This window comes from Euprymna scolopes, chromosome 13 (genome assembly GCF_053919585.1).
Source record: "Euprymna scolopes isolate OS-2025 chromosome 13, ASM5391958v1, whole genome shotgun sequence".
NCBI lineage: Eukaryota > Metazoa > Mollusca > Cephalopoda > Sepiida > Sepiolidae > Euprymna > Euprymna scolopes.
The window spans coordinates 63,964,633-63,978,620 of NC_136494.1; the positions used below are offsets into that span (position 1 = coordinate 63,964,633).

The window sequence follows — 13,988 nt, forward strand, 5'->3', positions numbered from 1 at the left end:
TGGAACCTGAAGATATTCAATATAATACCAATAATTGTAGAAGCACTAGGAATAGTCCCCCCTCCAACAAAGGAACCGTCAGAAAAAGACTAAGAGAAATTGGTAAAACTTCGATTATGCAACGAACGATAATGCTGAAAACAGCTGAAATTTTAAGGAAACCCCTTGAGTGCAGAACCTATTCCACATGAGTGATAAATTCTAAAGCGAGCATATATAAACTGCAACAGAAATGAAACAAAAAGGCGCAACCAAGAGAACTAGTACACCACAAATAAAACGTGCCTATTTCCTCTAGCCCTCCTCCCTTTCCCTCACCCCTCACTTTCTGTCTCCTCCGTATCTTTATCTCTCGCTCTGCTTTTTCCTCTTATTCCCTCTCCCTGTTCCTCTTTTAACCCTCCCCCTCTTTCCAAAAAAAAAAACTAGTGTCAACACAACTGGAATTGCACCAAATAGTCCAAGGGTCAAGAAGGATGGAAAGACCGAGGAGAGAAAACAGTAACCACGCCTCACCTGGATGAGTGCGAAGAGAACTTGAACCTTGGAGAGGCTTATTGCACTCAAATTCCAGAGAAGACCAATAACTGCTACCAACGAGAAATCAATAGTAAACGGTTGTAGTGATAACGCAAATTAATTTGTAAATAGTATCGAAGTAGTTGGAGAGTGCTGGAAACATGGGGAGATTTGTTGTCACTCAGACTCCAGGGAACACCACAAGTTGTTCTCAAAGAGAAGTCTTTGATGATGGCCTGTATGAAAACTCATAGTGAGTGAATAATAATAATAATGATAATAATAATAATAATAATAATAATAATAATAATAATAATACATTCCAATGTTTATAAACTTTTTGATTAATGGAAAACAGTATGCAAATTCTCTTTTCGGCTAACTATATCATTTTGAATAAAATATAATATTCATATATTATTTTACTTAGAATGAGTAAATTAACGTCTTTCCCCCTCATTTTTTCTTATATATTTTAATAATAAAAATGTGTGCTAAAATATTCCTCAGTTTGTGGATGGAGTCATGTTAAAAACTTCTATTGTATCTGTTTTTATTACAGCACAATTTGTAACTAACAAAGTTAGTGCTTCCCCGCAGTGACTTAGCCCACGTAAGATTGTAGTCTACATTGCACTGTAGAGAATGTACTGTCGATTTTATAAAATGATTTAATATATACTGATATAATAATTTGAATCAAAGTTTTAACTGCGAAAGGCAAATATCATGGTTCAATTTTGATCTAAACAGAAACATTCATTTCGAACGCATCTCTGTCTTATCAAAGATCCTACTGTTGTTTCTATGCACAGAGCCTGTGACGTAATAAAGCTTCTTAAAGGCACTTGTGATGCTTTGGTCATAATCAGGCTGTTTCTTTTTTAATCGAAGCTTATCGGTTATCGATTTCCGATACTTATCGGAGACATTCCGATACAAAACGTATTCTAGAACACTACCAGGCGCATGAAGAACATTTGTGTGAAATTAAAAAAAAAAATTGGCCCAGATAACGAACTCACATATACAGACACACAAATGGAAAATATCTAAAATGATACTTAGGAAGTCTTAAGAAGAACACAGGGAATCTTGTGTAATGGATGTCTAATAATCATGGATGCAATTCAATCCAATTCTGACATACTTGAATTTTTAAATAATCGAGGGGAGGAGTGATTGTATTATGCCATAATATACACTTTAAAATATCCCCAAAACTAAAACTCCCCTCCACACACACACACACACACACACACACACACACACACACACACACACACACACACATACACACACATACAAGCGCGCGCACAAATACACACACACACACAAACAGTGCCTTTTTACATATAGAGATAATAAAAAAGGAAGTCAATCTTGGTATTAATAATAGTATTTTTTTCTGTAGAGAGAAAGAAAAAGGAAAGTGGGTGAAAAGTGGAAATAAAACAAGCAAAGAAAGAGTTTATTTTCATATTTTTTTATCTTTATATCTAACTAGATTTGCAAAGTCACTTTTACTGATTCAAACAATTTAATGCGAGCGCAATGAGAAGCCTGACGAGTCATATTCTTTTCCATTTATTTATCGTAAATAAATAAACCCACTGTATTTACAATTTATTTTACTGATTACATTTGATTTTTTTTAGAAAACCTATATTTACCTTTGAAGATTATTTTAACACATATAAAAAAATGGATGAATTTGAATTTTTGAGTAGCCACCGACTGTAAAAGTTTAAGTGTTTTAAAAAAATTATTTTAGTCGAAATTGCTTACGACAAGGTATGAGCTACTTAGTGTAAGGAACTAAAGAAAACCATTTACTATGTCAAAAAACGAGATAACATAATGTGAGATTCATATACTGCAACTCAGAAAACAGCAATCCCCCACTTTTGTCAGAAACGTCGCTCATGGAATGTGAGACTAAAGAAAACATAAAGAAATCGAGGATTACAGAGATACGAGACAATGTCGCCTTGCTACTCTCTTCTCATTATTCTCATACGTAATAATAATATCAATAATAATAATAATAATAATTCATAATCTGTGAGATCTGTAGCTGGTAAGTTATCTGTCTTGCGTACCTCAAGATGATAAGTGTCAGCAATTCTGGAAATAGAAGGACAAATTCGTTGCAATTGGAAAATTCTTTTTATTCATTAGAAATACTCATTTTGCAAAATGCAAATGGCTGTTAAAATATAATTGCTAGGTACGTAGTTGTTCACATATTAATTTTTATTTTTTATTTCACACTTAATTTAAATTTAATTTTTATTTCACTCTTAACTATAATTCTATAGTTTGTTCTACGGCTGTTACGAACAAAATTTTGTCCCATCCATCCCTCCAGCGCGACCGCAGCAGAGATTGAACTCACTACACGAGTTTGTAGTGTAATTCAAATCTTGCCGGTAGATGATTACTTGATGCTTCGCCAGGGCTATCAAGGCTATTTTTAGTCGCGTGCAAGCGACTCTATAAGTCACTCCGTCGGTCGGTCGGTCGGTCGGTCGGTCTGTCCGTAACACTTTTGTGCTTGTCCTTTTTGGTTAAGATCAAAGGTATGTTGTTAATAGCTGCTGTTCTTAGCTTTTTAAGATTTTCTTCGCCTTTTGGCCACGATCAAATTGTAGTATCTGTTCCGGCAGATACTGCAAGCAAAGACTACATGTGGGGACAACTCCACATATAAGACCTTGGTCAATGTAGGGGCAACCCTTCATACCAATTGTCACTATCCAGCTCCCCTACTCCCCGGGGAGCTGGTCCCTATTTCCTCTTCACTCCTCACATTAAAAATCGGCCTTGTGCCGAATTTGCTCGGTGGGGGAGCAAATAGATACCAACCCCACATATAAGACCTTGGTCAATGTAGGGGCAACCCTTCATACCAATTGTCACTATCCAGCTCCCCTACTCCCCGGGGAGCTGGTCCCCATTTCCCCTTCACTCCTCACATTAAAAATCGGCCTAGTGCCTAATTTGCTCGGTGAGGGAGCGAATAAATACCCTTTTCTTTGCCTTTTCGCCAATATCAAAGTGTAGTATATGTTCTTACTACATGCTGTACATGTTTTTACTACATGCTGTACATGTTCTTACTACATGCTGTACATGTTTTTAACTTTGTGATATAAAGTGGGGGATCACTTTTCTCTATTAATTTAATGTAAAATGATCACCCACTTTACAACCAGTCAGTCTCAAAGCTATTCAAGTCATTCTCCAGATCATTCAAGTTGTTTTTTAAGGATTCCAGTTATTTTTAAGCATTCAAGTCATTCTTAAGGTCATTCAATTCATCCTTAAGTTCATTAAAGTCATTTCAAGTCATTTACTTTTTATTTATTTAAGTCATTTCAGCCTATTTTTTGGTTATTTTAGTTTATCTTTAAGAATTTCCTGTCAATCCTAGATTCACGCATTCATTCGTTACACGAGAGCACGCGACTAATGGCTATCGGCCTTTTTTATCGTGACGCTATCACTAGACAGGGTGTCTACCACAGCTTATGAGAGTCCCATCTACCCTCGAGAGAAGGATAAACCGCGTCAGTTTCTTAACCTGGTATTATACCTCGGGGTACATACAGCACCGCGCCTCTCCAAATGGTCGCCCATCTGGTACTAGCATGGCTCAACGTTGCTTAATTTCAGTGATCTGGCGAGAGCCAATGTGTTAACGTGGTTGTGTCGTATTAATTAATACTTTTTTTGTTCATTATAAAAATATCCGTACATTAGCATAGTATAATTAAACTAAAAAGACATTTAGAGTGAGCCCTTTTAGGAAGCATTAAAAACGATCATTTGTCTAATTTTCTCATTGTGTTGAAAAAACATTTGTGTTCATTATCAATCTTAATCGTGGATATTTTTTCGTCGTTCTAATAGTGAATAGATCTACATCGGTTTCAAACCTGCTTTATACACTTATCTCAAGTTATCTCTTGTTTAGATATAAGGATGGAATTTTGACCTCTCGTTTCGGTATATTTATCTTCGATTATTATTTGTTTATCGTGCCCTTAGACACATCAGTTTTTGTGAGTGTTTTACTCTTTGTTATTTTAATCATGCATGGTGCACGACCTATCGATGCAAGCAATATTTACTTACAGGCCTGGCAGCCTACAATGAGCAAAGATATGTCGATACATAAAAAGACATCCAGCGAATCATTAAACTTTTAGAGTAAAGCTAGAAAATGAAGCATTTGATGCAGTTCATCGAAGCATTTTATTTTAATTCAAAATATTTATTTTCATTTGCTTTTAAGATAGAAAACTCATATTACATTTGCTAATCATTCCATTCGAGTTTTATTTATAGGTGATTATTTGAAAGATTTTAACATTATCAATCGTCTGAAAGTTGATGAAAAGAACCAGAATCCATGCCCTCTCCAAGCGTGTATATAAGTATCGATAAGTTTCTGCGAAAGCACATATTCACAAACTTCCTCTGACAATGTCCAAGCAAAGTATCAATATTTGAGAAAATGCTTTTCTCGCATACATTGCCATTGGTTTTTTTTTCTAGCTACAAATACTTACAAATACGGTTTTAAAGAAAGACGTGTTTGAAATCGGTTTCATGGTATATTGTATTACTGAAAATAAAAATCGCAATGAAACAGCTGTAAACCACTTTGATAACACTGCGTGTACAAAATATTCGAAATATGACTTCAAAAGCATTACGATATATATATATATATATATATATATATATATATATATATATATATATATATATATATATATATATATACTAACAAAAGTACCCGTCGTTGACTGTGTTCAAAAACAGCCTACATAAAATGGACTGATTTATTAAAGTATGATAGGTTATGAAAAGGAAGGGTTCTAAAGAGATAGCTTCGAATTCGGGGGTATCAAAACCAAAGCAAAATATGATGAAAGTAAAAATAAAATAGATAAACTCCATAATTTATTATACCATACCTGTTCACACTGAAACCCTTATCGCAATATTCTGTGGATCTATATTAAAAAAACCTTGTTAAACTTTCTGACATATTTCCATTCTATGGAGGTCAGACGCGAACGAACACCCCATAATTTGATTATATCATATTTATTCAAACTGAAACATAATTATTAAAGTATACTTACGCAGATAGATATGAAAAGTCTTTATTAAAGTTTGTGCCTATTTCCATTTTATGGAGACGAGGCGCGAACGTAGACCCCACAATTTTATTATACCATCCCTATTTAATTTAAAACATACTTATCAAAGTATTCTCATGTGCATCTATATCAAAAACACTTGTAAACGTTTTTTTTTTTTTAATTTTAATTTTTTTTATTTCCATACTTTATGGACTAGGCGCGAACGCAGATCCCACAATTTTAATGAACCACCGTTCTGCAGGATCAAACATACCCATTCCTGTGTCTCGATACATCTTCTATCATTTTATGTAATCATTTTTTTTTTAAACAATCAACCATATAGGAGCCTATTCGTGACCAGACACACACACCCACAGAGACATTCAGCTTTATATTATATATATATATTTATATACATATATATATATATATATATATATATATATATTGATGCAATAAATATTACTCTAGCTAGGTCTTTCTACCTTGCAAGCCAATAATTGGCATGTTAAGCTATAAGTAATCGCGCTTTTCAGAGCTCAACTTGAATCCATATTCTTCAGTTCTCTGAAATACTCCTCTAATGTTGACCTGTGATGTGTTTCATTTTCGCTTTTAATCTTAAGGAGGGGTAGAAAGTGGATCTTGGGTTTACTTTCGGCGGCTGCATAACTCTAGCTTCTCTTATTTTGTCCTTTAGTACTCACATTCTAGGATGCTTGTTACAAAGAGGGACGAATTGCTCTTTTCTGGGTCAGAATCTATACTAAGACATCGTTGGAAAGTTTTTGAACTTGAAGTACTATTTTACGTTCCTTAGATCAAGTTGTTTCATGCCTTGTCTGGAGTGATTTCCATACATAAATATATATAGAAAGTTTTCATGTTTACTATAACCTTTTTTTAAGCAAATATTACGCAAGTATAAATGTTATAGAATATTTGCATGAATATAATTTCATGTAATAGTTAACTAAAGATGATCATTCCGTTATAAAACCGAAAAATCTAATAGGGAATTAATTAAAATGAATGCTTAAAAGAATATGCAAAATAGCTAGATCTTTTGCAGATGAATGCAATTCCACGACTCGTGTATAACAAAGTCGTATTTTCTTTTAAATAAATAGGAAAACAGGTTTTTAATATGAATGTCAATACGCAAAATAAATTATATATATATATATATATAGAGAGAGAGAGAGAGAGAAGGAAAAAAAAGGTAAGAAGAGAAAAAGTTCGAGATAAATAGAGAGAAAAAAAAAGAGAACAAAGAAATAAAGAGAACGGATAAATATCACCCGATATAATGTCTGCATTTTAGATGTGACAATTTCATAAATTTTTGATGCACTGATCACATACGAATTGCAATAAACATTGAGATACTGCGATAGACAACCATTAAAAATAATTATTAATGCGTTAGATTAATAACACAGATTTACAGAAAAAAAATAGTCGCTCTAGACAAACCTACAAATACGTGATTCCGTTTTTACTAATTGCTATGATTCGATGTCAGAAATAAATCCTATTATTATATGTGCAATACACTAAATACACTTCTTATTACAACAAACACACATGAGAATGTTTCTTGACGGAAATTGTCCATTTTTAAAATAAAATAGCTCTTCCGGGAGAGAGAGAGAGAGAGAGAGAGAGAGAGAGAGAGAGAGAGAGAGAGAGAGAGAGTCGCAACTTCATAATATATAAAAATCGATAGAACATTAACTCTATAATAATATATACGAAATCTGCAAGAATTAAAACATCATATTTAAGCGTACTTTACGACCAGGCTTTACCGGGCGTTCATGCTAGCTTCGGTAAATACTTTTGCAGTTTTAACAAAAGAGCTACAATAATATCAGAGTGTGTCCATTTACACTGAATATCTACAGAATGGCAACACCAATATATTGCATATGAATGAGTCCTTCTGTGGATTTTCCACATGTCCCGCTAGGTATTATTATTATTATTATTATTATTATTATTATTATTATTGGCTTACAAGAAACTTTCACACAGGTCATCGAAGATCTCCCATGGAAAGCCTGTGGTGTTCTACATAAGCTGAGTAACAACAAGTCTACTCAGACGTCCAGCTCTCTCCACCTCCTTCGATAACATTTGCAAATAATATTGCGTTATCGCAACAGTCTCTCACCATTGATTTATCGCTGGCAGCGGCTATTGGTCTCCACTGGAATTTGAGTGGCAATAAGCCTCTCCAATGTCCCATTTCTCTTCGCGCCAGTCAAGCAGAGGTCTGGTCAGCGCTTTCTCCTCGGTCTTTCCATCCTCCTTGATCCTTCTCGTCTATTTGGTATCACTTTTTTTTTGGGGGGGCGGTTAAGCGGCAATGGGAAGTGATGGGTGAGGGGATGTAGAACTTGTAGATATGCATTTTCAGTGTTCTTGGTTCTCTGTAACGCTTCATGTGTTGCCTCTGCAGCAGTTTGTCTGACTCACGCATGTTTATTATTATTATTATTATTATTATTATTATTATTATTATTATTGAATTTTTTAAATATATTTCTAAATTAAGATTTTAGTTCAGATTTTGTTCGTCAGTTGGTATTTTTTTTTTTTTTTTTTTTTGTATCTGTGTTTACCACTTCTATCATTTAATGTCGAATTAAGTCATTTGGAGAATACTTTTCTTTCAAGTTTTTAATTCATGGTATACTTGATCATACTTTACCAATTTCCTGACATCCGTCAGTGTTCCTGCAAATGTGCATCGATAACGATCAACATTCATGCGATTATATGTTTTCCATATAAATCCGAGAATTTTATGAAGAATATTATGTTATCTATATTATGTTTTTTATATATATATTTCCTTCATATTTCTTATGCTATTTCTTTTAAAAGTTTAAATTGATACAATCAGTGAGAATATATAATACCACGATTACATTCTGATGTGTATTATATATTTGTTGTTGTTCTGCTTTAAGTATGAATGCATTATACTCGTATGACCTATACAAAGTCTGAATAATACCTCTTTCTATCACATCTTAGTAACAGACAAAATTTTCGTTAGCAGAGTTTATTTACAAGAACTTCCAATATGTGGAACACATTACCACGGAACGTCTTTCCGGCGAATTACAACATATTCGTCTACTAATCTAATCTCAATAGCAATCCTCATAACTCTGTTCGCATACGAATTCAAAATGTGTATATTCCATTCATCATTTTAAAATATATTGTAATATTTTTAATCATTCAATTTACAATACATCTATTTCGTCAACTCATATTTTATTTACTTTTCGAGGGGGTTAGGCAGAAGCCCAGGGGTTAAGTTGAAAAGCAAGTGCACTAGGATTGGCATACTCTGACCTACAATAAATGTCTGAACAGCCCCGTCGGAATTCTCTGAGAAGGTAACGCCTAGGAGGATGGCCCTCTTGAGACTGACTAGGGCCATACGCGAGATCGACAACAATAAAGTCACTGTCCGATAGATTATCGAAGATGCAAGGATAAATTGGTTCTACTTATGCAATCAAACACCTTTCTCCTTGAATGGGTATTGGCCTTGATAAGTTGTAACTCACTAAAATAATCGGTACTTAGTAAAATTTCTTTTTTTTTTTTTTTTGCTTTACGACTTCTTAAATTATAATCAATATAAGATTACTTAGACGAACTTTCAAACGAGCCAATTTATGACTATAATAAATTGCGGTTTCACTTAATGTCATAACCAGCAACTTTGAAACTCCGCGGAATAAAGACTTTGTAAATGTTTTTTTTTTTTTTTTTGAGTATTCAGTCGAACAATAAATTTTGATTGTCAAGTTCAACTTACTGTTTTAATTTTCTTTATCTTATAATGAGCTCTATTCTCTATTGCACATTGAGCTTTTTATTCGGTTGAGATTAAATTATCTATATATAAATACTGGTATTTATATTAAATTGAAGTTTACTATTGCGTATATCTGATAAACACTACATCCTTTTGATCTTATTACTTATATATATATATATATATATATATATATATATATATATACATACATACACGCACACACACACACACACACATATATATATATATATATATATATATATATATATATATATATATATATATATATATGTATATATATATATATGATTGTTCTCCCGTCGGTGAGATTGGGGCTGGTCATTTATGGGTCCTCAGATGACTGTGGAGGTCGATCCTTGAATCGTAGGCTTTATTGCAGTGCGAGCATGTATGGGTGGTCGACTGGGTAGTAGAAGAGGCGGAATATATATATATATATATATATATATATATATATATATATATATATATAACATACATATATATATATAAAGATATAGATAGAGAGAGAGAGAGAGAGAGAGAGAGAGAGAGAGAGAGAAAGAAAGAGAATATATGTGTGTTTGTGTCTGTTTCTGAAATTACTGCTGCCACTGTGCGGAAAAAGGGTACGCCTTCTGCATTGCTACTAGTGGTGGTTGTTTATTTGGATGACGTTTCTTGTCGATGACCTATGTAAAATGTTTTGCTATTGCATTATAACATTTACTGCTTTTTCATACGTGTCGCTGACTAAAAGCTTTTTTGGATAGGTATAAGTATATTAGGAGTACGTGAACGAAAGCAATTGTTTTTGTATAAATCATAACGATGTGTTTGTTCTTATTGAAAACAGTAGAAAACACCTGCTGCCCCCCCATTATTACATACATTATTATGAACAGTGTCCGTGTTAATCCCTTTATTTTTCAACGTATTGAATTCATTTACTGCATATTGTGATTTATATCACACACACACACACACACACACACATATATATATATATATATATATATGAGCTCATATATATATATATATATATATATATATATATATATATATATATATATATATATATATATATGAGGTTATGAGCTCGCAGATGGTCCAGAAGGCTCGATTTATTCTACAGGTTTTTGTGCAGATATTGCTTACACAGACTGAACTATTCACTAAAAAGTAATATATTTAATAATACTAGACATTATTACCAGCTCTAGTTTACACCAATATATTGAATATCACAGCATTCGTCGTCACAGCTTGACAGCGAAGAAGGAAATAATATAAAAGCAATGTACAATTCATTAAAGAAGGCCGATGTCAGGCGAAATATCAACTTATATTTTTATATATATATATATATATATATATATATATATATATATATATATATATATATATCTGTTAGCATCGAATTTGGTTGTAAGAATGTTTTCTTATATATCTCTCTACAAATGTATGAAAGGAACTCTGTCTCTGTGTGTACGTGTGTGCGTGAGTTCGTTCCTTATAGACTCGGAAACAACTGGGTTGATTTTTATAAAATTTCTACACGAAGGTACTTTATCTGCCTAGCAGTATTCTTAGACAGGTTTTCTATCGGAATGTTTTCCATAAGTATCGATAATTTATAATCGAAATAATTCGATGTAAGAAGGAACAGACGATTTTAAATATAGTTAACATATTTCAAAGCTTACATCATAAGTGCATTTGAGAAGTAGTGGGTTCTTTGATATAACAGACCCTCATTTGAAATTAATCTTTCTATTTAAGAGCACAATTGTACCATGATACTCAGCCTTTTTAAACTTAAATTAAAGCAATTATATATAAAATAATTTTATAAAATCGACAGTAGGTTCTCTGCAGTGCAATGTAGACTACAATATATTGTGAACTAACTCACTGCAGAGAGACATATGAAGCTTCCTCCAGATGCACCGCGATGGGTTCCCCAATTAGGCAATAAAAAATCGTCGAATTCACCGAATTCGATGCCAATAAAAATATAGGAGTGTGAAACATTCGTTGATCATTATTCAAAACTTATTAATTTTTTTAAAAAATGTCTTCTTTAAATATATATATATATATGTGTGTGTGTGTGTGTGTGTGTGTGTGTGTGTGTGTGTGTGTGTGTCTGTGTGTCTGTGTGTCTGTGTGTGTCTGTGTCTGTGTCTGTGTGTGTCTGTGTGTGTGTCGACATATACACATGTATACATACATACTTGAATATACACAGATGTAAATAGACTTGAATATTGTTAAATGTAGAGATGAAGTATAGATTGAAAGAAACTTGATAGATAGATAGATAGATAAACAAGCAGATGTTACTTCAGAAAATAATATTTGCGTTGCAAGTAAAAGTGTCCATTTTGAATTCTTATTAATTTCAGATATAATATTAAAATATGCACGTTCATAAACATTCCGATACCGTGCTATACACATATTTCTGAAGTCGTTTCTGCGTTTAAACATATAAACTTTTTTATCAACTTTGTATAATGCGCAAATATGATGTATTTTCAATTTTATGAATATAAAATACAATGTTGAAGTGCACTTAAACACATGAATATAAGTATAGACATTGATTGAACAGTAAAATTTGGTGTATAAGAAACAAAAAGAATAATAATGTTGGACGTATAAAATTAATGATGAAGCGCTCAGCAGTGGAGTCTGCCATTAGTGAAACATACATGACCTTCTTACCTCGTGAGACTCGCCTGACGCAAGCACGACGAATGCACCCAGGTAAATGCATCCGAGAATCGCGTAAATCTTACGACGTACATCCATCTCGAATGTCTAGAGTTATCCTCCTGAAAGACATTAGATTAAATTCCTTCGATCTGATTTCCAAGGTTCTTGACTTCAGAAAGTTTTTTTTTGTGTTTTTGTGTCTTTAAGTGTAAGATATATCCATCACTTTAAATAACCTCGGATTTAGGTTCACAAAAACAACATTCAGTTGAAATGTTTTCTTAAAACAGCAGCGATGTCCAATTTACAACGATAAAGATCAAAGAAATGAAGAATGCACAGAAACGGTACCTGCGCTTTTGTGTCGTTAGGTAATCAGGAATATTGGTACTTCGTTGTTAGCTATGAGTTTTCTACCAGTTTAAAAAACAATATATATTTACTCTTTATTATATATACACATATAATATAGAATAATGTAATATATATATATATCTGTGTGTGTGTGTGTGTATTTCAGTGCTCAATGTGTAAGTAAATAATTTTGCATTGAAAATGAAACGTGAATGTTTTTGTGTAGTTTACTTGCTATAAAACATTTTCATACTGTCATATATGCATTATATATATAGATGAATTGCTTTAATTTTGCAGAATTATTTAATTTGTAAACTGAAATTATTTTTTTCTTGATGAATATATATGTGGTATAAAAGCTAACATTATATATATATATATATATATATATATATATATATATATATATAGATAGATAGATAGATAGATAGATAGATAGATAGATAGAGAGAGAGAGAGAGAAAGAGAGAGAGGGAGAGAGCGATGTATATATAATATAAACCCTGTATTTTATCGTTTTTTTTTTACCTAGTGATATGAATCTAAATGAAATGTATATATGAAATATAAGGTAACGTTCCCGTATCAAACTTTTCCCTCTGCTTCTCTGAATCGTTTTACGTATATAATCCAATTAAGTAATTAATCCATACACGATAATGATCATTATTTCATAAAATGATCATTATTTTTGGTTACCTTGTCGCCTTTTCTATTAAAAAAAAGTAAACGAAGGATAATTCCGCGTAAATGTGTGTCCTTATTGAAAACGGGAGTATAAACCAGCTCGTATCATTGTTATCTATTTACAATAGGTGAAGAGCGTCTGCGTTTAATCCTTTGATGTGCTTACGTTTTGTTTTGTTTTTGTTAGTTGCATATTGTGATAATTCTCGCCTCTTAATTTACTTTTTCTTTCTTTCATCGTAGATCGGACTTTTGTTCGGCAGACGAATGCGCGTTAGGATAGCCTCAGATCAGCAAATGTACAAGGGCGGATGTTTCGACATCGTCTTTTTTATTATTAATTTTCAGCCTGAATTTTGTCCTTCCGTTTCAGCTTGGAGAGTAGGATCCCGTTTCTTGCAGTTCTATCTCGTGCCTTGTCAAGTGGTCTTAGGCGTCAGACCGCCCCTCCTCTTTACTATGAACCTTTGGTCAGCATCGTCATTTACTCTTGTGATTCATAAGCAAGCGTCATCACGCATACAATCGTACACAGAAGAGAACAACCAAATACAAGAGCGGATATTCGCAAGATGCGTCCATTCAATCCGCATATGTAGTGGAGAAAATGAAAATATCACTTAACAAATATGAATGTGACGAACTGACGTACATATAAAGACAGATGGACGTGTTTAAAATGGTATTTCAATCTT

General features: G+C 32.9%; 1 protein-coding gene across 3 annotated transcripts in view; it reads right to left on the reverse strand.

The window, feature by feature from the left end:
- The window catches only part of LOC145292050 (receptor-type tyrosine-protein phosphatase H-like), a 337,274-nt gene extending 324,315 nt beyond the window's left edge, over positions 1 to 12,959 (reverse strand). For 2 of the 3 annotated variants that reach the window (XR_013869540.1, XM_080138077.1), the window contains exon 1: positions 12,259 to 12,959. Coding sequence is in view for 2 of the 3 variants with exons in the window: in XM_080138077.1 (XP_079994203.1) it covers positions 12,259 to 12,345 (87 nt within the window). In the remaining variant the exon portion in view is untranslated. The remainder of the gene's footprint in view (positions 1 to 12,258) is intronic. The other variant, XM_080138078.1, reaches the window with a different exon arrangement.
- Between the last annotated feature and the right edge of the window lie 1,029 nt (positions 12,960 to 13,988).